Below are 26,084 nucleotides of genomic sequence, written 5' to 3'. Positions count from 1 at the left end.
TGATGATGTCGGGTCACGTGACCGCGGAGAGAGGACAGCCAAAGGGACCAATGGCATCGCGTTAATTTAACATAAACCCAATTTTACTCACCCAGTCACTTTGAGTCACTTTGATTATGAACAGGGATGACGAGTGAAGAACATTACTGTTAAACCATGCAAGAAACATTCTATCTTGATGAGGTGTGGAAAGTAGGAAACATCATCCATCCATCCATCCATCTATCAAAATGCTAGGTTATTTTAACCAAATACTGTGTGTAAAACGCATTTATTTTACAGTCTATGGTAATGCGGACTAAACTGCTGGGTTAATTTAAATGAAATAGGTCCAAATGTAATCTATCTATCTATCTATCTATCTATCTATCTATCTATCTATCTATCTATATCTATATATATATATATATATATATATATATATATATATATATATATATATATATATATATATATATATATATATATATATATATATATATATATATATATATATATATATCTCGGTGTGATTTTGCCAAGGATGCAATCTTGGATTAACATATCCTTTCCCTACCCCTAAACCTCTACCCCTGACAGTAAATCATTGCCAAAATCAAAGGGGATTAATAGCTGGATAACAATGATGTACGTAACGCTTTACTGTAAGCCTAAATTTAACATAAACTGTACATTTATCACTTAAATCTTCTTGGCTGATTAATGTTGTTTCATGATCAACATATGTTGAAACCACACTATACCCAGCCATTGAATGTTTTATTATCAGTTTTGCAGTCAAATTGCTTTAATTAAGTTTCATACTGGACGAGATGGGGCTTTTAGTTTTCAGTGTTGAATGCCTTAACAGCGCGTTCCAACTTTGATATATCAGTCCCCGAAAGGCACTGCAGAGTCAAAAACACTCAGGGCCGCCATATTGAAGTATCATTCTAATCTCAAGTGCTCAAAACTGGTCACTTTAAAATGCTCTTCACAATGAAGAATTTTGAAGGGTACAAGAGACGGACACTTTGAACCTTTGGACAAGGAAGTTGTTTGGTGTCACATAGTGCGTTCCATTCAGAAAGGCTCATCCCTATGCCCCAATCCATTTAAAGCTGTAGGCCTATGTCATTCCGGAGGGTGAACCCTTTGAAGGTATTAGGATGTAAATGACATTATAATTTTATAGACTGATTGCTAAGTGCACAAGATCCCTAGTTCATATTGTTTCATGTATGTTAGATGTGTTGATTGTATATTGTCCAGCAGGGGGCAATAACACGTTACATCCCAACTATACCAGGGATCGGGAACCTTTTCTCAGCAAAGAGCCATTTCTGATATTTTTTTGGCAAATTTATTTTTGTAAAGAGCCATTGGGGTATATATATACTCATATATGCACCCCAATATATACTACTACTATAAATAATACAGGTTTAAACAAAACCTTTATTTATGCTCATGCACAACTAAAAATAAACAAATATGAAGCAACACATGTTGAGCAAGTCCATGAATGAAGAAAGGACAATTTAATTACATTTCTGGTAAATAAACTCGTTTTTTTTTTCTGAAAAGCAACATAATTTAAAATAAACTATAAAATATACTTTACTTCACTACTATAAAAAATACACTTCAAATAATTCATAATAAAGTATGCTACAATCATTTTGGCTAGTTTAAAAGAACATATATTATTGTTATATTGATTTTCACTATTGAATAACAAAAAACAATATTTTACTGTTAATGAGTAAATAAAGGGCAAAACAACTTATATTTTTATGGTAACCACGCACACGCATTTGCCCTTCATTGGTGTCGCGATTCAGTTTTATCCACAGCACCGCACACGTACATTGATCGAAATGTAAAAATTGTAATTGTATTTTCAATAGAAAACTGATTTCTAGTGATGGTTACAAGTTTTTAAACTTTCAAAAATTATTGAAGGGAGTCAGCTGGAGCTGGAGAGCCATGTATTTTTTGTTGAAGAGCCACATGTGGCTCGCGAGCCATAGGTTCCCTAGCACTGCACTATACTGTATGTATTTACACACTGTGCACTTATACACTTAGCCATAGAGTATGAGTTTAGTGTGATCCATATGGAACACTTAAATGTTTTCTACAAACGACCAAATAGTGTCTGTAATAAGAACAGTCACATTTATGCAATCATTCATTTTCTTTTAATTTCTTTTCTATTAATCAGGGGTTGCAAGCAGAATGAACTGCCAACTTATCCAGCATGTGTTTGACGCAGCAGATATGTTGCAACCCATCACTGGGAAACACCCATACACTCTTATTCACACACATACACTACAGACTATTTAGCTTACCCAATTCACCTATAGCGCATGTCTTTGGACTGTTGGGTAAACCGGAGCACCCGGAGGAAACAGTCACATTTACTATCATGTAAACATCTCCATATGAAAATTTTGCTTGCACCATATAAAATATAGTATAATAATCCAACTTTAGCTCTCTATAGCTCCTTTCATTCAGCTGCGTAAGCAAAGGTGAGTGCATGAAGTGTTCAACATTCCTCACTTCAGTTTGAATAAGTATCATCCAGGTCTTTCAAGAACACTTTTTAGAACTTTCGGGGGGGATTACACTGCTCACACTATTTATGCTAAGAATGGCGTAGAATACTGCACAAGTAGCCTATGCAATTTGGGATGCATATATTGTATAGGTCTGTGTAGCTTCAAGTGTGTATCAAAAAGTGGACAACTTACAGGACAGAAACTTTAACAGCCTTAACAGTCTTAATCTGGAAGTCACTGCTTTATCCAGACTCATAGATTTTATTTGGTGTACAAGGTGTAAAAAGTTTAAACAGCCCAGTGCCAAAATATATACTGTTATACAGCCCAGCCCAACTCAAAAGGTGGTTAGAAATTCATTTATTAATTTTCTTTTTCAGCGTAGTCCCTTTATTAATCTGGGGTCGCCACAGCGGAATGAAGCGCCAACTTATCCAGCATATGTTTTACGCAGCGGATGCCCTTCCAGCTGCAACCCATCACTGGCAAAGATCCATACACATTCATTCACACACATACACTATGGACAATTTAGCCTACCAAATTCACCTGAACCACATGTCTTTTGACTTGTGGGGGAAACCGGAGCACCCAGAGGAAACCCACACGAACACGGAGAGAACATGCAAACTCCACACAGAAACGCCAACTGACCCAGCCGAGGCTCAAACCAGCAACCATCTTGCTGTAAAGCGAACATGCTACCCACTGCGTTACCGTGCAGCCGTGGTTAGAAATATTTAGCAAGAAAAAACAAATTTCACTGATTGTTTTATCAAAAAGAATCAAATATAGCTAGCATTAGCTAACTTTCAAGCTAAGTAAGTTCTAGAGTAGCATTGCTATTTAACTGCTTTCACTTAAGACAGCACAGTATGAAAACTGATTCCAGGTTTTTTTCATGCATAAAAATACAAATTACTTATTAAAAAAATACCTACAAGTATATTTAATTAAAGTATTTCACATCTCTGCCATGTTAAAATACGTTTGCAGTATGTTAAGTCATGCTTTGTCCTAAAACCTGCTCTTGGAAGCGTATTAAATCATTTATTGTGACATAAATTGATACATATAAAATGCATTCTAGCAGTATTCTAAATCATTCCAGAAACTGGGTAATGCTTGCTAGTAACATATATATGTCTGTCAGCCTATATTAGGACAATGTGATGAATCGTGCTAGAAACATTCTACATGCTAAAAGATTTTATTAAGTGGGTTAAATCCTACTTGAAACATGATGCTTTTTGTAAAAACATCTTAGCTCTGTGCTAAATCACTCTTTTGAACTAGCCTATTTTAAACCTTTGCGGGCCAACTTCAAAGTTTGTCTACTTATTATTCTAGTTAGTGCTATAGATAATGAGTTTAAATGCAAAAAACTCCAGTGCTGTCTGAAATTTCCATCAAAAATTTTCAGTAATAATTACTCAGTGCAAAGAATAGGTTATTTTCATTGCCTTTAAAGTGAAATAACTAAACATAAACAGGAGGCTGAGAAAAACGCCAACTTTAGAGGAACGTTACAGATGGCATTTAGACGTTTTTGTATCTGAACTCTTGATATCTAGTAATCATTGAGTCATTAAACTGTCAACTGTTAAATATAAATATTAATGTCTCTTTTATTCATCTCGTCAGCTCATTAGTCGATATCTTCATGACTGGGAATGAGTCTGTAAGATTAGTGAGACTCCTAAAAAGAGTCGGGGTCCCCTTGAGCGGGACTTAACAAAATCCCAAAACCTTTACGCTGAGATGAAGCAAAGCATGTTCATGATTAATAGCTGCTGCAGTGTTACAAAAGTAGAGAAAGTCACTGATTACTTCATAGCCTCATTTCTTCTTCTCCTTTCAAGCCGCTCTCTGTCCTGCGTACACCAGGATAACAAAAAATGATGACAGTTAGTACAGCTATTGCAACTTGCCAAGAATCTTATGCAAAACTGAAATGTAGTGAAAGAGCTTGAAGATCGCTGATATAATAAAGGCTTGCATTTTCTCAAAACTAAAATAATTCTTAACCTTTAGTTTAAAAAGGTTGCTTCTGTATTAAAGGGAAGTTGTGGTAACAGACAAGAAAACAACAGAAGCATGCTATTTTTGAGGTGAGAATTGCTTATCTCTCATTATCATTATCTAAAATCTGTAGAAAGCATTAATGTTGCATGCAAAATAAACCGTCAGGCTCATCAGAACCCTCAAACTGACAGAAACACATACCCTGTTTTACTTAAAGCTTCCTGGATTTTCCGTCGTCGCTCTTCATTGATGGGATAGAAGTAAAAAAGCACCATGCCGATGAGAATCAGGCAGATGGGCACAGGAGCAAAGAGAATCCGGAGTGCGTAAATGACCTCTGCATTGTGTTTACAAGCTCCAGGCTTGTATCCTACAAAGCTGAAGCAGTGAGAGAGAATTTTAGTAAAGCTATGGGGCTTTCTAAAAGATGATGTAGTGCACAGCGAAATAAATTAATGGCAACGTCTTTAGACAACATTTATTCTCATTCAGTGTTGAATTATTTTGGATTTAACACTTTTATTAACAGTCCGACTGGGAAAAGCTCTTACTGTAATACCAGGGTAGACACTCCAACCGACAATCCTCCTCCGAATTTGTTGAAGAACACATAGCAGGAGTAGAACAGTGGCTCTAGATCCTGGCACGATGGGTTCTTGACTTTAAAGTCATCCACTACATCTGGCAGCATCGACCTGAAATAAAAACCTTTATTAAATCCTTTATTAAATCCTTAATCACATAAAATATTTGAATGCAAATAAATTACTGAAGCGTGCCAAACTGTGTCAGCTAACATTGTTTATGTCATGCTGTTAGATCATCTCTTAGCATCAGCAAAGGTTTAAACCAGTGACTCGCTAGTATAGTTTTGATAGATAAGGATTGTGATTAAGGTCAAGATAATTGCAGTGATATACATCAGTGTCGTGCGAGTATGCTCTTGATGCACTATAGTCATTTCACACAAACAAAATAAAATAAAAAAACACTGCAGTATTTGGGTGCTCTATGGTTGTGGTAATTACTCTACGATTATTAATTAAATGTGTATATTCCCTACAAAGTATGAAGCTGATTGGTTAGATCTAGTCACATGACTAGAAGTCCACTCATTACATTCTGAAAAGTCGAGATGTTTTCATCTAGGTGCGCCTGGAAAACGTGAGACACGATATATGAACGGTCCTTTAGCCTACTTTGGAAACTGTAAAATTGTACTTAAACATGCATCTCACTGCAGTTTCTAGGTCAAATGAGCACTACAGGGCAGCGTGACAGATTTGGTTCCTTTTCACATTAATGATATTTACAGCGAATTGTTATCAGGGGCGTTGCAATTTCGGGCCCTATGCACACAAATTTGAAGCAGGCCCCCTGAAAAAAAGGTGTGTTGGGGGGTTGGTATATGGGGCTTGTTGGGGGTGGTATCTCTGAGCCCTGCAAACACACGCCCTAAAATATAGACAGTGCCCTGTAATGGATTTGTTATTGGATTTGCCAATAAACGTACACTGCTCAGCATATATAAGTCCACCCCTCACAAATCTATCTTTTAAATTCAAATTTTTGATAGGAAGCTATACAATATTATATTTATTTGTGCACATACATTAGATTTCTAACAAAATAACTTATGATAACTAGTACACCCAAATTTATTTGTTATAGAAAAACATTAAATACAAATTTAAAAAGGGGGAAAAATCAAAAGAATCAATAAAAAAATCTATATTTTGCTTGAATTTAATTGTATTTTCTTTCAATTTCTAAATATGTTTGGTGACTAAAATATTATTTTATTAAATATATCTGTTTAATAAATCTGTTTTGTTTAAATGCACCAAAATACATTGCCTATATTCACTGAGAAATGAATACAAATATTAATTTATGCTGAGCATTGTAGCTGTGTCAACGAGCCTAGACTGCACATTTCAGTACATCCACATTGTTGTTGACCACATTGTTGATATGTATATATTTTAAATGAATATGTGTACCTTAATAAGTATATGCAGTCAAGTCAATATGGTTAAGTTTTTCTATTAAGTTTTTGTTTGTTTATTTGTTATTATTTTTTGTTCCTGTTAGGTATTGCAGCCTGAGTTATCTACAATGTAAAAAAGCTAAAAACAAAATATGTAAACACTATTTCCTGTTGCACAAGTTAGTTTTGTAATGTTTTTGTAATCTTTTTTCACGCAAGCCTTGGTTTATTTTAATATGGTAATTATATGAATATGGACCTTTTTTACAAGACTGTTATGACGCATTTAACGGTAATCATAATCTTCGATCCTTGAAAGTTTTTAACAGTTTGATTTTATAAAAAAGTGTGAACATTTGTATGCATTTATGTATTTATTATATCATCACTTATGCAAGCTGTTTCTAATGCAGCGTCTATAGGGCTTAGAGTAAATTTGACGTTATCTCTCCTCCGGCTGCCATCTTCAGTCTCAAAATATTTTTCTCTTTTTTCTGAAAGTCTTGATAACACCATCAAGGCTTTTTTCTTCTATTATTTCAGCAAATAGGATTGTAAAAAAAAATATTTGTTGTACTCTCCCATTGAGTGTGCTCTAAGTTTACCCAACTATGATGATTTCTGCTGCTGAGAAATCCAGAAATGTGAAAGAGGTCTATTATATTCACATTAGTTGGGTATTATCTAAGTCTCAAAGTGTCCTCAGAAAAAAAAAAAAAACTACATTTAACTTAAAAAAAGCTTGCCGAATATACAGTTTTGTGAGAAATATCTTGTGATCTGATAGATTACTTTGCATGGAAAGCAAAAGATGACAATAAATGTGCTAAAGATGCTTAATTTCACAATTCTTTTTGATTCATAGGAATTAAATGTACTCAGCTTTGATAGACCTAGTTTATGTTTATTTCTTCATTTATATATCTTATTATAATTATTTTGATTCTTATTATGTGTCACTGGCTATTGCTGTTAATGACTCATTGGTAAACAAGTTTAAATAACAGATCTTATTACTGAAGTTAAAAAAAAGTATTCCGAATGACATGTCACATTTTATAGGCAGATTTATAATGATAAGAAAAAGTATATTATCCCCCCAAAACCTTATATAAAAATATTCTTTCTCACTTGACTTGCAATAAAACAGCATGGGAGGACTGGGGTCAAATTTAAGTATGAGATCATTCTAAATCAGCCAAAAATAATAATGGCAATCTCATCAACTGACCACCATCTGGGTTTACGTAATGTATCGGTAATGTAAGTGGAGAACTCTGCATGAAGTAAAGTCAGTGAAAGAGAGGTATTATATCAGTTACCAAGGGAGTAGATAGAGAGCTGCCAGACTTGTGCCAGATATCACCGACATAATAATGAAGACGGGTAAATTACTGTTCACTAGAGATATTACAGTTAGAGCTGGGATATAAACCTGCAGAAAAGTAGAAAAAGATGGATGAAAATTATTACAGTCTAATGAGCTTCATTTAATATTGATGGTTGTAATTGTTACAGCATTAATATTCTCTTTCTGTGCAATAATCAATGATCCAATTGGAAACCCAAAATGATGCTCACTGAAAGGCCGATGAATATGGTGGTCTTCTTTCCTATTTTGACCAATATTGTCTGCCACATTGGGATAGATATTGTCGCTGATGTCTGCACAAGAATAGATTACATGTCAGTAGCTAAAAACAACATTCTTTATTACTCATAAATTAATGTAATTTGTAAAATAAACATGAGCATTTAAAATGTGAATAATTTCTTTTGCTTTATTATAATAGAATCCTGTAATTTAATGGTCTAGTTCTTCCAAAAAAGAAAATTCTATAATAATTTACTCTCTCTCTGCTTGTTCCAAACCTGTAAGAGATTCTTTCTTCAGTTGAACACAAAGAAAGATGATTTGAAGTATGTTAGACATTGGTATTCATTGACTTCCATAGAATTTTCCACTCTGTTATGGATGTCAATTTCAACATTCTTCAGAATATCTTCTTATGAGTTCAATTGAAGACAGAAATTCAGTAACATTTAGAACAAACTTGAAATGATTAAATTTATTTTCAAATTAAACTATTAAATTTAAATTTAATAGTTACAAATTTAACAGTTTTTAATAGTTTAATTTAAATTTAATAGTTAAATTTAAACTATTTAATGTGTTAATATATGTATTTTAATGCATTTAATGTGTTTAATATTTATAATCATTTAATGTGCTTAGTTACAGATGAAAAGTAAATTCTTTTTAAATGTTATTTAAAATGTATTATTCTTATAAGACAAATCTTTTCTTTATACGACAGATCAGAAAAAAAAAAGTTTGTTCTGGTGCACCTGATGTAATACATTTTGAAATAATGGATCCCTCACCAGTAATATAAGAACAAGATGTTGGAAATATCCTCCCATATTCGCTGCATGAGTACAGAAGAGGGCAAAATTCCCCTGAGCCATCTGAAACAAATATTCCTATCATTCCAGCAAATGTTATACCTTATCAAATCTGTTTTTCTAAATTAAATTCTTAAACTAATACGAATCCACTCTATGACTAATTTGAAATCCATCAAAGAAACCAGGGCATCTTTCTAGGCAAAAACCACTTTTAATAAATAACACTCTCAAGTGCTTCAAAATAACATAACCAATAAAACATCTGACCTGAAATGCTAGCGAAGAAAAGAGGAAGCCAAACACAAGCCGCACGTATGGAGTGTGTCCCACAACCATCTTCATTCCAGTTAGATAGGGGACATTTATGCGGTCCAGGTTACTCAGAGGCGCTTAAGTGAATTGAAGATACATGCAAATCATTATAGTCAGTCATTATATTATAAAATGTATTATGTGCAGCCATTTACAGGCCAAAAAAAATGTTGATTTATAGAATACATGTTAAAAATGTTTGTGTGTTTAGGGAAACATTATAATATAATTTTTGCTACACAAACAAATTGTGTCAGACCAAAACGAATACCTTATTTGCATTTTGTTGTTTATGATGAGAACACAGAATTCATTCAAGGAAACTAATCTGGTCTATAACATTTTCAGAGATGACTAATCTAAACACCTCTGACTGGCTATACTGCATTTGTAAACTCAACAGAAATGTGTGATTCAGATCCGCTAAATAAAAAAAGAAATGTGATGCACTGTGCACGGATGGACTATTGTGAACTAGCACCTTTTAATAATTCTCACATTAAATGCAACAGCTATAACTGTTCACAAACAAACACTAACCTTTTTGGCTGTTTACTGATGAACAAGAATTGCGAAACAACAGATGCTGGAATTTAACCCATGTTAACGCATTTGGACTTACCCAACTGTTCCTTCACTCCAAGAAAAAGTATGAGGCAGCACAGAAAGTACAGCATTCCTAATACAAGTGCGCCAGTCAAATAGGCTCTTCTCTAGAAATCAAAGAAGTGTATATTCAGCTAAAACTTGTCAACATCAATACTTTTATTTGAAAATAGCAACAACCCATCAAGCATTTTTTTCTGTGTGTTTTTATTTTAAAGATATCTAATAGACATCCAAACATTAGTCTTGGCTAAAGCAAGAATTTGGGCTGTCAGTGAAAATCTAATAGAGGTCTGAAAATAGTCCAAAAATATACTACACTCTCAGAAATAAAGGTACAAGAGCTGTCACTGGGGAGGTTTTTTTAAAAGGGACACATTTGTACTAGGGTCCTAATTTGTACCTCAAAGTTATACACTACCTGACAAAAGTCTTGTCGACGATTCAAGTTGTAAGAGCAACAAATAATAACTTGACTTCGTTGATCATTTGGAAAAGTGGCAGAAGGTAGATTTTCCAGATGAATCATCTGTTGAACTGCATCCCAATAATCACACATACTGCAGAAGACCTATTGTAACCGGCATGGACCCAAGATTCTCATAGATCTCAGTCAAGTTTGGTAAAGGAAAATCATGGTTTGGAGTTACATTCAGTATTGGGACGTGCAAGAGATCTGCAGAGTGGATGGCAACATCAAAAATCTGAGGTATCAAGACATTTGTGCTGCCCATTACATTCCAAACCACAGGAGAAGGCAAATTCTTCAGCAGGATAGCGCTCCTTCTCATACTTCAGCCTTCACATCAAAGTTCCTGAAAACAAAGAAGGTCAAGGTGCTCCAGGTTTGGCCAGCCCAGTCACCGGATATGAACATTATTGAGCATGTCTGGGGTAAGATGAAGGAGGCGTTGAAGATGAATCTAAAGATTCTTGCTGAACTCTGGGAGTCCTGCGAGAACACTTTCTTTGCCATTCCAGATGACTTTATTAATAAGGTATGTGAGACATTGTAGAGATGTATGGATGCAGTCCTCCAAGCTCATAGTAGTCATACACAATATTAATTATTTTTCTACTGCACCATGACTTTATACTCTAGACTGTACATTATTTCAGTTAAGTGACAAGACTTTTGTCTAAACAAAGTCAGACCTTACTGTCCTAATTAAATAATTAAAAATCAAGGCATGATCATATTATATTTTGATAAAATAAGCATAATCTAGTGGCGTTTGTCTTTCATATAAGCCACTTCTGATACCAAATGATCAACTAGAATTAGTATTTAGTAAGTTAGTATTTGGTGTTCCTAAAACGATAAGACTTTTGTCAGATAGTATATACTAGTATCTAAAAACTTTTAAAAGGTAAACATTTGTGCTTTTTAGGTATTAATATGTACCCTTGAGGTATTAATATGGACCCATATGGTACAAATTTTTACCTTTTGAAAAGGTACCACCCCAGTGACAGGTTTTGTACCTTTTTTCTGAGAGTGTAGTCATCACATAGAAAGGAATGAATAACTACACACACATATAAGAAAAGTTTCTTGCTTTAACCAATACGTTTATGTTTGGACGTCTATTAGATGTCTTTTAAACACAAAAAAAAAACTGCAACACCGGCTCATTCTGAAAACGTATCCCTATGTACATTTCTGGAGAGAGCGAAATATGTCCCAGTTGGTCCGTTTTTTGCAGTTCAGCAATCCAGAAAAAAGAAAAGCCCTTGCGGCCACCTGATTTTTACCCCGTTTTCTGATCTTACCACATTCGTACCCTGTTATTTACTTTTGTTTTTGTCCTGCATGCTTTCTGGAACCATTCTTTGCAGGACTCGATCTCCGTTGTCACAGTCAACTTCACTCCATGTCACAAGTCTGCCGATGTATGCAGCAAGCCACCAAACAGACTGGTAACAGCGGAAAAGCCATTCACATGGAGGTAAGCGGTCAGCTGTTAAGCACGAAAAGGAAAAGGAATGGCGTCATACCGCCCCATATCATTTGTTTTAAGGATGAAATGCAGCCATATGTAGCTCTAGCTACATAATTTGCGATCTCCAGAAATCTCTATACTGCTACGTTTTTAGAATGAGCCTGTGTTAAAAAAAATGCTTGCTAGGAACTAAACAGGTTCCACAAAATGCATGAATATGATGTTCTGTGCAACTCACTGTATTTTGTAAAGTGTCAGAAATGCCATCCAGTGAGCCAGTGTAGTTTCCAGAAAGCTCTTGCGTGTTGTTCTGTAAGCTGCAGTCATGTGTCCTCTTAGCATGGTGAACCCCGACTATCTGCCCCTGAATGGTGGCTCCTGCCAGTGTGGCAAACACTTCCATGCCCATTCCTGTATCATCACATCTCAATTAAGCACGCAAACTTAGAAATAACAGTACAATGGTTATAAATATGACGAGAACTTCACATACTGTTACAAATGTCATATAATTCTAATAGAAAGGTATTTATATAATAGATTACAATGCATCAAAAATAATTCAGACAACAGTTAGTATAACAATATTTGCATAACTATCAATACTTTTCTGTCAACCCTTAGCCCCAATGACAGCTTGTATGGTCTCCTGATCCTGTCCACCGGGTTCATAAAAACGGAACTTCAGAATTTTTCAGTCAGCATTCAACTGCTGTTTGCTGGTTCGAGTCATGGCTGATTCGAGTCCCAGCTGAACCAACAGGAAGGTTGTGGAGTTTGCACCTTCTGCCTGTGTTCACGTGGGTTTCTTCTGAGTGCTCTAGTTTCTCCCAAAGACATGCCATATGAATGAATTGTGTAAACTAAAATGGCTGTAGTGTATATGTGTGTGTGGATGTTTCCCAGCACGGGTGGTTCACTGAAAGTCATCCAAAAAACATAAAAAAAAACATGTGCCCAAAGTAACTGGTGGTTCATTTACCTGTGGCAACTAGTGATGGGTCGTTCTTGAACAATTCCTTTATTTTGAACAAATCTATTGTATGACTCAAAAACAATGAATCCTCTCAGGGAGTGATTCGTTCATTTGTGCATGTGCACATTTGTGCATGTAAAGTATAAGATTAGTTCCTTTTTCGAGTATTCTATTGGATTTGAATCGTTTGTTCATCACATCAAAGACAGAAGCCAATCATATGCATTTAGAGCTGGAAAAAGATTTGATTCGTTCATCTCTCGAGTTCTTGGGTTTGAGTCATCTCTTTTTACATGCTGTCACGTGATGAACGAACGGCTCAAAAACCAAAAGATTCGAACAGTGAATTAATCATGGCTCCTTTCAGCTCAGACCGTGTGCATTGGTTATGCTTATATGGGACTGTCTGTGTGACGTGAACGAACCCCTCAAGTTTGAAGACATGCCAGAACAGGTGAGCTGACATAATCATAGACAAAGACCAGGTAAACAATAAATGATTATTTTCTCTTTCTTATAGCTTTAGTTATAACTTGTTTGTAGTGTGATCAAGGTTTGGTGTAGTTGTAGATGAGTTTGGAAGCAACTCGAAATTGAACGAAAAGATTTGTTCTTCTCACTTAACGAAACTCAAAGGTTCGAGTCAGTAAAATGATCCAAACTTCCCATCACTAGTGTCAACCCCTGATAAATCAAGGACTAAGCCTATGGAAAGTGATTGAGTGAATTAAAAAAATGGTTTAACTGTATTTTTACCTAAAGTGTTTATTAAAAACAAGTGCAAAAACAGACTTCCCTGATCTCTACTTCCACTGTCTCTAGTTGGAGAAAGGATGTTTCTTCACTGATGATAAGTCTATCATTAAGGAAAACAGAGACCTATTGTTCACCTTTTTGCCTTTTTTTGATCCGACAGGACATAGGCCAGACAAGAGAGCACGTTTTAGAGAGAGAACGGTATCAGCAAAGGACCTTGGGAGAGGACTTGAACTTGTTTGTGCCTGAGGTGTATATTTCTGAGTGTTGCTAATGAGGCTATTGGTTTCAAAAATATTCTGTTGATTTTAACTTTACTTCCTTATATTTAAATTCAAATTCCAGTCAAAAGCTCAAAGGTTTCCATCCCAGTTTTTTTAATTTACCCCGTTGAAAGTGCTTAGTATCTTGATCTTATTAGTGTGATGGATACTAATTTCCAGTACAATAAAAAAATCTTTTCAAAATCAAATCAGGTATTTCCTGATCTCATTTCCGCTCTCTCTCTCTTTCTACTGGGATTCATATGTATTTGTGTAAGCTGTTTCATCAAACTGACTTTATGATAAAAATAAAGCATTTGGATCCCAAGACACAATGCAATTTCAACTAATCATCTCGTGGTGTTTTTGCAGTTTTATTTTCTTACTGTATCCAGTAGCTGAGTCTCGATCCTTCTGATTTCCCCCCAGAAACATGTTTAGGGAGGAATATGGCACATGGTAGCACTGAGTGACACAGAGAAATGGAAAACTAATTTAAACTCAAAAATGAATGTGTACAAAAAACAGCTGTTTAATTATTATATAGTAATAATGAGTACTATATACTATATCACTGTACCACAGTATATCATGTATCAGTATATCGCAGTATATATTTTCAAATGTATTGCAAAATATGCATGAAAAAACATAAAATGGCTTTTTATTATTTTGTGCTTTTCTGACATCTATTTATAATATTAACAAGATACAAAAAGTTGTGTATATATATATATATATATATATATATATATATATATATATATATATATATATATATATATATATATATATATATATATATATATATATATATATATACTACCAATCAAAAGTTTGGGGTCAGTAGGATTTTTAAATGTTTTAAAATAAGTTTATCCTGCTATATCCATGTTATTGCATTATATTATAACTGTTCAAAAGTAGTTTATGATTTAATTTATTAATTTAGTCACATGATCCTTCAGAAATCACTCTAATATAAATTTTTATTGTTGTTATTATTATTATTATTATTATTATTATTATTATTATTAATGTAATAGTATTAAAAGCAATGATGACTGGAGTAATAATTTCATTTAAAACTACCCACAATAAGAAAGCTGTTATTTAAAATTTTAAGAATTATTTAAAAAAAAATTTACATTTAATAAATGCTGCCTTGATGAACAAAAAAACTGACCCAAAACTTTTGATCAGTAGAATGTATATATATATATATATATATATATATATATATATATATATATATATATATATATATATATATATATATATATATATATATATATATATATATATATATATATATATATGTCCACCAATGTAAACTTCTGCATGTGACAGCCTACATTCTTCATAGATGGCCACTGCTGTGACTTAAAGACACTTAAATAATGAGTACATATCAAATGATCTGTCATAACAGACAAAGCAATAGCAACATTACTGTTGAATTTTGCTTTAATGTTGGTATCTAAGGGAAGGGAATGCAAAGACTGTAGCTGCGTCCGAAATAGCATACTTCCATACTATATAGAATGCTTATAGTATGCTAAAAACAGTATGTGAGCCGAGTAGTATGTCTGAATTCATCAAATTAGAAAAACAGTATGTAAGGAGTACGCGGGCCGCGGGGTGACCTAATATATCCGGCAAGCTTCTGAAGTGTGAATCCATGCACGCTACGCTATCCCATGATGCACCATGACAGAATTCATGAATGGGAGTGAAGCAACGCAACTGATGTGAGTAGGTCAGGTGATCGTGACAAAATGGCAGATGTAGTAAGTCTGAGTTTCATTCATACAACTGACATTCATACTGTATAGAATGTACTTTTCTAACGACCGAATAGTACTTTTAAATTTAAATGCAGTACCTATTCTTGGTGATTTCGGCAGCAGCCTGTGTTATTATTTACTTAATACAAAACAAATTTGTTGGTGGAGCTAAACAGGCCACACCCTGTCATTATGGCAGATTGGCTGAAATATAATCTGCGTTAAGGCTTACAAGAAGTTTTGATTTCTGAAACTTACAGTGTTTTTATAATACAACGACCTTTTACTTTTAAAAAGATCAAGGGCATTTGGATTTCTTAGTTCATGAGCCCTTTAACCGCACCAATATACAGGAAATGTTTAACTGCTGAACCTCATCTATTTTAAATGTGTAAAACATCAGTCAACTGTATGCAGATAATGGTAATAGTGGTCTTACACTCATAAAGGTGTCAAACAGACAACACCATATGAAGTACCAGCTGAAACTGAAGGCAGGGGACATGGCGTCCTGCGGGGTATACCAGAGCATGATGTATGACAGGATCCCGAGCGGCATGGTAAACACAATCCTGCATAAAGAGCCCAAATGAGCACAGAGCACGCATAATGTTGAAGAATATTTAACATTAAAAATGAATACATTATACTGTTAATTTACATGCCCAAAACTGTGTCCCGGAGTCAAACTGTGAAATATCTAAATTAAATTTTAGTGCTATTCTGATATTAACCAGTACACTAACCAAGGAATAAGTTTGCCAATTCTAGTCCGGCCACTTTTGCTCACAGCATATCCAATCAGAGGATCTGTAACAGCATCCCAAGCTCGACCGAGGAAGAGAATGAGGGATGCATAAAAGGCTCCCATCTATTAAAAAAACAGAAAATTATTCTCTGATATTCAGCCAGTACTCACTATGCCACGTTTAAAAAAAATTTTGTGATATAAAACCGCTGTTTTATTTAAAAAAATTGTTTTTCCAAGCTGCTTAAGTACACACTGTAGGCTACTAACTTTTGCAGCGCTTTACACATACCATATTTTTTACTTCCTGTGCTAACCGTTTAGCAAAATACTACAGAAGCTGGCATGCAAACATGACTTGCAAATTGAGCTGCACCACAATGCATTTTATAAATACTCAGTAGTTTTATCACACAGTCACAGTGATGCACTTTTCATAAGAAAATTAAATGCACAGGGTTTTATGCTACAGTGTTTCATTAACCAGGACTTCTAACTACTAGGCTACACCAGCCTTAGAAAGACATTAGAAATCAAGAGATAAAAGGAACCAAACCAAACAGGGCAAGAAAAAATATATTATTATTAAAATATTATGTCATATTGTGTAAAACTACCATATTCTAGAAAATGTTTTTAATAAAAGGATCTGTAACAGTAATCTGTTTAATAAAAAACGAATTTAAACTCAAAAATGAATGTGTACAAAAAACAGCTGTTTAATTATTATATAGTAATAATGAGTACTATATACTATATCACTGTACCACAGTATATCATGTATCAGTATATCGCAGTATATATATTCAAATGTATTGCAAATTATGCATGAAAAAACATAAAATGGCTTTTTATTATTTTGTGCTTTTCTGACATCCATTTATAATATTAACAAGATACAAAAAGTTTATATATATATACTACCAATCAAAAGTTTGGGGTCAGTAAGATTTTTAAATGTTTTAAAATAAGTTTATCCTGCTATATCCATGTTATTGCATTATATTATAACTGTTCATAAAAATTATGTCATATTGTGTAAAACTACCATATTCTAGAAAATGTTTAAATGGTAAGTAAGCCCCAATTAAGTATAGCTGGTTGCATTAAATCTGGTACAAATGTGATGCAGAATTTTGAGAAGGAATGAAAATCATCAACATTTTGTGTAACATTATTACACAACCACTGATATTATAGCATGAGTTTCTGGATCACTAACTAAATTAATAGGCATGGTAGTGTTAAAAACAAATGCTTTTTTCTTAATGTACATTTTCTTCAAACGTTTCACATATTATAGTCATATATGTACATAATATAGCATTTGTACAGATTCAGTATATGTGTTGGGCATTTTTAATGTGATGTCAATATGAGAAATGCTGGAGTAAAACAGATTTTTTGTACACACGACTAAAGACCAAATATGTATATTATTTTTTCATACTTACTTTCACAACATCCAGTAAAAAGATCTGCATGAAAAAGCCCTTGGCGTTTGCAGTCATTTGATAAGGCATTCCTCCAATGGCATAGCACAGTTTCCTGGACAAAGGGATGCCTTCTTTCTGCACGAGATCAACAAGTAGGCATCAGTGCCTCGATTTTGTGAATGTTACGTTACAACAGATAGTGGAAAAATTACGTTAACAATGGAAAATGTTGAAATATTTTAATAAAGCATGTTCTCTATCTTAATATAAAATAAAAAAATCTAATAATAACACTGTTTACGTTTCTCAATACTATATTTTAGAGTTTGCTCATTTCTAAAAAGCACATATAGATCATCACCCCTTAGTTTACAACAACAACAAAATCCGCTATGAAATGCCATACCGACTGATTGTCGTCATTTTCCGTGGCACAGGCGATACTTTGATCGGTTTGCTTTTCTAATCGTCCGTTTCCAGTGCCGTTGGCCATCGTTCAGCAGTTTATCGAGAAGTTGCCCGTTATGGTTTTCTACTACCTCTTATACTTGTCGTAAGGTGGGCGTGGTTAGTTCTTGTACGTATCTAAGCGTTTGAGGATGCTTAGAAAGGACAAATGTTAAGAAATAACATGTCTTAAGGTTTCTCTCTGGCAGTAATTGTTCGACTAGAGATGGATATGGAAACCTTGAATATCAAGTTTGTGTTTTCTTCAGCATGTGCGCTTGTCCGTTTCAAACACAAAATTTAACACCCACTTGCACTGCATTTATTTGTTTAAACTCTCTACAAATTTCCATTTTGGCTGTTGGGTCAACATATACAAAGAAAGAAAAATGCACAAAAGATAAAAAGAAAGAATATACTCTAATCTAATCTTTTTATTATTGTTTCTAGTTCTGTGTCTATTATGACTATTATGCATAAAATTGACTAAATATGACTATTATGTGGGTTTCCCCCACAGTCCAAAGACATGCGCTATAGGTGAATTGGGTAAGCTAAAACCATAGACTGTAAAACTGGGGGCGGGGGGTTGGGGAGTGGGATGGGGTGGGCTAAAGGGACGAATGAATGAATACATTTAGGCTGGAGAAGGAAAATTAGCTATAAGTACCTATAGTGGGTATGCATTTTTTTAAAGCTCATTAATAATCTAATCTGTGGACCATTAATATAATTTAAAAGTCAATAAAGACTATGTACTTCAACAAAAGCACACATTTGTATATATTATACCACTATTATTGTTTTATTATTGTTTTATTAACACTGTTACATATTTCATACAACTGCCATTATCTCTCTCCGTTCATTTCAACTCACTTTATTGGCATAACATACATGGGTACATACTGCCAAAGTGTACATAGCAGGGGGGAAATCAGTCAATATAAAAAAAATAGTAGTAATAATATTGATGAAAATTATAATATACAATAATAATATATATTTTAATAAAAATACTGTAAATGCAATATTTGGCGAAAAAATTGTATATATATATATATATATATATATATATATATATATATATATATAGTATGTCATAGTATGTTTGATAATATTTTTTTCTTCTGGAGAAAGTTATTTGTTTTATTTAGGCTATAATAAAACGAGTTTTAATTTTTTTAAAACAATTTTAAGGACAAAATTATTATCCCATTTAAGCTATATATATATATATATATATATATATATATATATATATATATATATATATATATATATATATATATATATATATATATATATATATATATATTGATAGTCTACAGAACAAACCATCATTACACATAAACTTGCCTAATTACCCTAACCTGTCTAGTTAACTTAATTAACCTAATTAAGCCTTTAAATGTCACTTTAAGCTGTATAGAAGCGTCTTGAAAAATATCTAGTCAAATATTATTTACTGTCATCATGGCAAAGATAAAATAAATCAGTTATTAGAAATGAGTGATAAAAACTATTACGTTTAGAAATGTGTTGAATTTTTTTTATTTATACAGTATCCATGTAAAACAATAAATACATACATACATTTATATAAAACATAAAATAATACAGATGTGCTTACTCTTTACCTTTTTTTGGCATTTATACATATAAAAGTTTGTGGCATTTATAAATCTATTATTACTAGATAAGCAGTGGGTCCCTCAGAAATATTCATGTATATATGGCTGTACAGTGAGTCTCGCTGTATATTAATTACGGTGGAACAGGAAGTGTTCTTTAGTCTCCACTGCTCCTGATCTTTAGACTTTCTTCTCTATAGACTATTTATTTCATCTCTCTGTCTCTCTTTCTTTCTTTCTCTCTCTCCCATTTTTAAAATTATTTTTCTTTATATGGGTGGAGGTTTGGCTTTGCTGTAAATAGATCCAAATCTAAAATGTTTAAATAAATAAAAAAAACAATTTGATTTTATGTAATATAAATACAGGTGTCATGGATTCACCGCAAGCCCCGGATTTTCCAGTACCCCAGATCACTCTCACCTCTGATCACTGTCACCTGTTCACTCCCCAATTAGCCCCACTATAAATGACACTGACAAACAAAGCTTGTTGTCCCGTCTCAGTTCACATACCCTGAACTTACCTTCCTCATGCCGGCTCCATCATCTCCTGTGTTCTCCAATGTCTCCCCTAGATGTGTCCTGTGTTTCACATTCATCATTCCAGAAACTTGTACTCAGATAAGGCAAAAACTTTCACTAACCCGATGCTGATCTACCTGTCATTCATCTCTCCTGTGAATAAACAAACCAGTTCAGTTTCATTCCTCCTGACCACCAGAGAGTGTGCTAATTATCACCAACTAGACAGGACGAGATAGTATTCCAAAATGCTTACATGTTGACATTGGCAGATCCACAAGGACGTGAGCTATTCTAGCTATTCTAAGCCTCTTTCGCTTACTCGCTTGACTAGGACAGATCATTCTCCAATTGATTTTGCGCAGTAAGGAGTTTATTTTCTTTTGGATCAGATCCCTTCAACTTCAGTGAGATTTTGGATAATAAATTTATCACAAACTAACAACACCAACTAACAACTATGCTTCTCAGTGCTATGTGGTGACTAGTGCTTTTGTTGAGCTATTAATTAATGGTTCTCTGCTTTCTACTCTTACTGCCACACTTCTGACAGCCCATTGCCAAGCGTGGCTTGCACAGTCTAAGGGTGCACTCACACTATGCTATACGAACATGCCCATGTGCATATCCCGGTTTGTTTGACAAGTGTGATTGCTCCGAATCAGATCCAGGCGTGGTTCAGTTGGCCCGCCCTGGCCCAGTTGGAAGAAGTGTACCAAAACGCGGTTTGGTTGTTACTGCAAAGCACGCATGAGCCCAAAACTGAAGACGCGCCGTCACTTTTAAGGGACTGCTTCATATGAATTTATTAATCATTCATACTTTTTAATGAACGCAAACTGTCGTAGTTTATTAAAGACACAAACCTCTCGCTGCACGTCAGCTGCACCTTCAGAAAACCTCCTAATACGTGCAGCACGAGAACTTTTATGATACTTTATGATCATCAACATTTGTGGATCTCTTCAGCAAAATATTTGACTGCGTGTCACTGCGGGCTAATCGACTAAAACAATAAAACTAAAGCAATCACCACTGTGCTGAGCGAGAGCGCATGTCTTCCTATTAAAGTGAACAGTCACATCATCGATGACGTAAGGCATGGTTTGGCGCGGTTCAAGGCACCTGTACTTAGTGTGAGAACAACTTCTAATTTGCCTTGGACTAGGGAGTACAAGAAAACTTTAAGAGATTTTGTGATAGTTCCTGAACACATCTTTGGACCTTGGAGTAGCCAGAGACTACTTGCAACCTACTCAGAATCATTGGAATTCTGCCTTCAAAGTTCGACAGACTCAAGTTTGTTATTGATTGGCTGTGGGATAGGAATAATTCTGTCAGTGTTCTACCAGACAGTCTCTGGGTTCACAGATACCTTGTGTTGCTGAAGGTTTTCAACCACATCAGCTGCAAATGCCATGGGTCCCACTTCAGCATACCCCCATTGCCTCTAATAGTCACACACAAATGGCATGCGCTTGTGAGGCCGATAGTCATACCTTTTTCAAGCCTACACCTGCTTTTATCGGAGTAAGACAGTAGATCCTTGGGTTGAAATAATTCCGAGCATGAGATATATGCTGCAATTTCAGCACCTACATTTTTAAAGATTGTTCCCACATTAATAAGAGATGCAATTCTTCCAGTGGCTTTCTCTCTGGAAATTTGTTCGCTATTACAGGAGGGAGCAGTAGAAACAGTTCACCTCCTTAATCAAAGGGAAGGTTTTTATCCTACTTACTTCCTGGTCCCTGATACCTAAGATTCCTAATTCATTCCTGTTTTTTTGTTTGTTTGTTTTTTGACCAATTCTCAATTTTAGACAATTAAACCTTTTCCTCCTCCGTTTTTGAATGATGTATCATGAGCAGCCAACATTCTTTGTGATGTCATGAAAGGAGACATCAATTTATGAGCATCAATTTTAAAGATGATTCTCACATTACGGTTGTTGCCCTTTAGGATTTAGCTTCAAAAACAATACTTACCGATTCAAAGTCCTTCCTTTCAGCTTGTCTATGACTGCAGCACTGTACCCTCAATGGTCAAAAGGGATACGAATCCTACCCTACTTTCATAACTGGATGCTATGCAACAATTTGGGTGTGAACCTGACAGGATTCTGCCATTTCGGTCCTGTTAATTGTTGTTTTGAGTCAAGACACTAGTCCTGTCATGTCTTGTATGTTGTGCTCGGCTCAAGTTTTCTCAGGTCATTGTGTGTCCTTTTGTATGAGCGTCTCGACTGTGCTTGGGCCGTGTGTGCTCCAGCTTGATGCGGGCGTGCGAGATCTGGTGTATTTGTGACTTATGCTCTTGTCCTGGTGTTTGTGTTTATTCTTTCTGCAGCGTGGTGTTTCATTCTCAGCGTCTCAGTCTGGTTGCTTTTGGTTTCGGTTGGCGCTGAGATGAATTGTTGCATGTGTGACTGCACGGTGAGTTTTTATTTATCGTGTACTCATGTTTTACATTAAGTCTGGTGTTGTTTCGCACGTGGTACATGTTTACATGCACCGCGTGCATTAATGTCTCATGTGAACATGCGGTTAATGAGTTCTCTCTTGGCTACATTTTCTAGTCTAATTTTTTGTGAGCACATGGTTTTTGTTGTTTCTTTGTTTCATGTGCTATCTTTGTGTCTTTGTTTATATCGGCTAGTCCCACCCTCCTTGTTAACCCATTACTAGTCTTTTATGTTCACCTGTTTGTTTGTTTGTTCATTATTTCTGCCTTTAGTCTGCTTATATTTTGTATTTTAGTTATGTTTTTCCCCCTCTGAGCTGTTTTTGTTGCCTTTTTGTTTTATTTTTATTATTAATAAACCCATATTATTTACTGCATTGGAGTCATTGCTCCCTTTCCCTTTACTCAAACGTGACAGAACCCTTCCAGACATACGCATCGCTTGTGTTGTCTCACACACCATTGTATTTGAGTGTTGAGACCATGGAGTTTTTGATGTCAAATGTACCCAGGGGAGTCATTCCCTCTCATCAGGAAGTAGTCACAACAAATGCTTCTCACACATCATCTGCTTATTCGTCAGACAACACTTCAACAGTGTTTCATCATCAAGGTGGCACAAAGTCTCTCAAGTCTCAACATCTCACTCACAAGATTCTCACTTGGTCTCTTCCTCATCTAGCATTGCTGAGGCAGTTCAGGGTCAAGTTACCATGCAGCAGATGCTCAGTCCAGGGATCTTCTGTGCCCAGGGGAATGGAGGCTTCCTTTGGATGTGGTACAGGAAGTATGGCAATAGTGCAAAAGTGGACCTTTTTGCAATCAAGGCAACCACTCACTGTCACTTATGGTTCACAAGAATAGACATCCAGCACACTGGGACAGAATTCGCTGTCTCACAAGTGGCCAGATTGTCTCCTCTACGCTTTTCCTTCTCTTCCAATGTTGTAGGAGACATTGCACAGGATAGCTCATTCTAGAAAAACAAACAAGCTTTGGTACAGCAGTGCCAGAGACTATAAATTGGGTTGTAGAAGTGATCACTATGGCACACTGTATGAAATACCTTAAAAGGTTCTACCAGAGGATGTCTTTTATCATTCCACTAGGTCAGGAGTGTCAAACTCAGATTCTGGAGGGCCGCAGCCCTGCATGGTTTAGTTCCATTCCTGCTTCAACACTCTGACCTGCAAGTTTCAAACAAGCCTAAAGGACTCAATTAGTTTGATCAGATCGGGGTTGGAATTAAACTGTGGAGAGCTGTGGCCCTCCAGGAGTTTGACACCTGTGCACTTGGTCTTTGTCAATGTGATTTGCTCCTTTATAGATTTCTCTCTATGGCGAATGTCTGAGCAGTGGATATCTTCTTGTACTTATGCACAGTTTTACAACCTGAACTTACTACCCTGCATGCTGTCAGTTCAGCAGTTCTTCAAGAACAGCCATGACTATTTTGCAGGTGAGTGTCATGCCTCATGACTATGCCGGTACGAGACATCCACTTGTACTTAGCACCATCTCTGGCAGTCAGGAGGAATGAAACAGAATTCTAGTTATGTATGTAACTGTGGTTCTGTGAATTACGAATGACAACCAGATTTATTTGTCATTCAGAATGCACAAGAAATGCCATGTTTTTTTTGGTATACTACCTTGACCCGTCTAGCTTGTGCAGTAAAATCCACATTTCCTTAGCAACATCTCTGACAGTCATCTGGAATTCACAGAACCACAGTTACAAATGCAACTAGTGTTTCCACTTCTTCCTGTTTGCTGTGTGCGTTGTCATGACAACAGGTTAACAATCCAAAGTTAAGAAGGGTAATATGAATAGAATGAGCACAAAGAGGTGGAATAGGCAATTAACATATATTCCCACTAAAAAAGAAAGGTAACCTCTTCACGGTAATTGTGAGAAATAATAGTTTAATTAAAAAAGGACTTTAAAGCTGAGCAGCAATTAAAGGATTTATAAGACACTGGGACTTTAAAGTCTTAAATAAAACTAATGCTGTCTTTATTTGTTTTATTTTTTTATTCCACAACCAATGCAAAACACATTGAGTCATCTTTTTAAAATCTTTGTGAAAAATATTTGTATTGTTATTCATTTTGTTCTATGATATTTACATTCATTTGTTATTTTTGGGGACTATATTACATTTTAATGTATCTATTTATCTGTTGGTTTGTTTTATTGTTTTTTGTTTGTTGCTACCAGTTGTTTGTTGTTTTAAATTTGCATAGCTACTTTGTGTTTAATATTATTGTTTCCAGAAGAAAATTCAATCAACAGTTGTAAACAAACTGTGACTTTTTTATTGCTTGAAAAACAGTAACCCTCTGTCAGACATGAATCTGAAAACAGCGGTTCAGTAGATGACAGTCATCCTTTTGACTGCCAGCAACCGTTGTATATCACTCCTCTTAAAAGTCTTCAGAAACTTCAATTATTTCAATTCAATTCCCGGTTATCAGTTTGGATTATTGACTTTTGCCTCAGCTTGACATATATGTGACACTAAGCTGATGATATGTTTTTGGTGAATCTGCTCTATATCTGAATTGTGTAAATGACAAATTCTAGAGTTATGAACCCTATGCCTACCATTTCAACAAAACAAACAGACAAATATAGCATATAAAAAAATGTTTAAAAAAATTATAGCAATTTACTAGAAAAATTCTAAACATATGGATAATATTCCTAATTTTAATCCTCAATTGTGAAGTATGTTAGATAGCGAGCTCTCAACAGTTGGGAAACAGTCAACACTCTCTTTATGTGAAGAGGCATAATGTGGGTCACTAGAGTTTCCAGTCCACATCTCCACCCCCTCCATTAATAACCTGACAGTCACTCAACGCATATAATAATGGCTCTTAAAGGGTTAGTTCACGCACAAAACTTCCATTCCATTCTTGCCTCTGTCTTAAACTGTTTTACTTTCTGTTTCATTCATTCATTTTCATCCGATTTTCTGGGGCTGGGTCGTGGGGGCTGCAGTCTTAGGAGAGAGCTCCAAGCTTCCCTCTCCCCAGACACTTCCTCCAGCTCCTCTGGGGGGATCCTGAGGCATTCCCAGATCAGCCGAGACACATTTTTCCTCCAGCGTGTCGAGAACTTTGCCTTCTGGCTCAGCTCCTTTTTTACCACAACGGGCCTATACATCGACCGCATTACCACTGCACTGATCCACCTGTCAATCTCAATCT

The 26,084-nt window shown here is 35.1% G+C and overlaps 1 protein-coding gene across 1 annotated transcript; it reads right to left on the bottom strand.

The window, feature by feature from the left end:
- Window positions 1-1,643: 1,643 nt before the first annotated feature.
- LOC130217160 (sodium-dependent lysophosphatidylcholine symporter 1) lies at window positions 1,644-18,316 on the bottom strand. Its single transcript, XM_056449207.1, has 14 exons — window positions 18,207-18,316; window positions 17,819-17,935; window positions 16,363-16,487; window positions 16,056-16,188; window positions 14,216-14,294; window positions 12,073-12,245; window positions 9,908-9,998; window positions 9,241-9,362; window positions 8,950-9,033; window positions 8,146-8,229; window positions 7,887-7,999; window positions 5,126-5,269; window positions 4,776-4,952; window positions 1,644-4,423 (listed from the first exon to the last, which is right to left on the bottom strand). The coding sequence occupies exons 1-14, from the start codon at window positions 18,291-18,293 to the stop codon at window positions 4,381-4,383; spliced, it is 1,572 nt and encodes a 523-aa protein (XP_056305182.1). The 5' UTR covers window positions 18,294-18,316; the 3' UTR covers window positions 1,644-4,380.
- Between the last annotated feature and the right edge of the window lie 7,768 nt (window positions 18,317-26,084).

The sequence above is a fragment of the Danio aesculapii genome, chromosome 23 (assembly GCF_903798145.1).
Source record: "Danio aesculapii chromosome 23, fDanAes4.1, whole genome shotgun sequence".
Taxonomy (NCBI): Eukaryota; Metazoa; Chordata; class Actinopteri; order Cypriniformes; family Danionidae; genus Danio; species Danio aesculapii.
The sequence above is the reverse complement of the archived record's forward strand: the minus strand, read 5'-3'. Positions and strand labels throughout refer to the sequence as shown.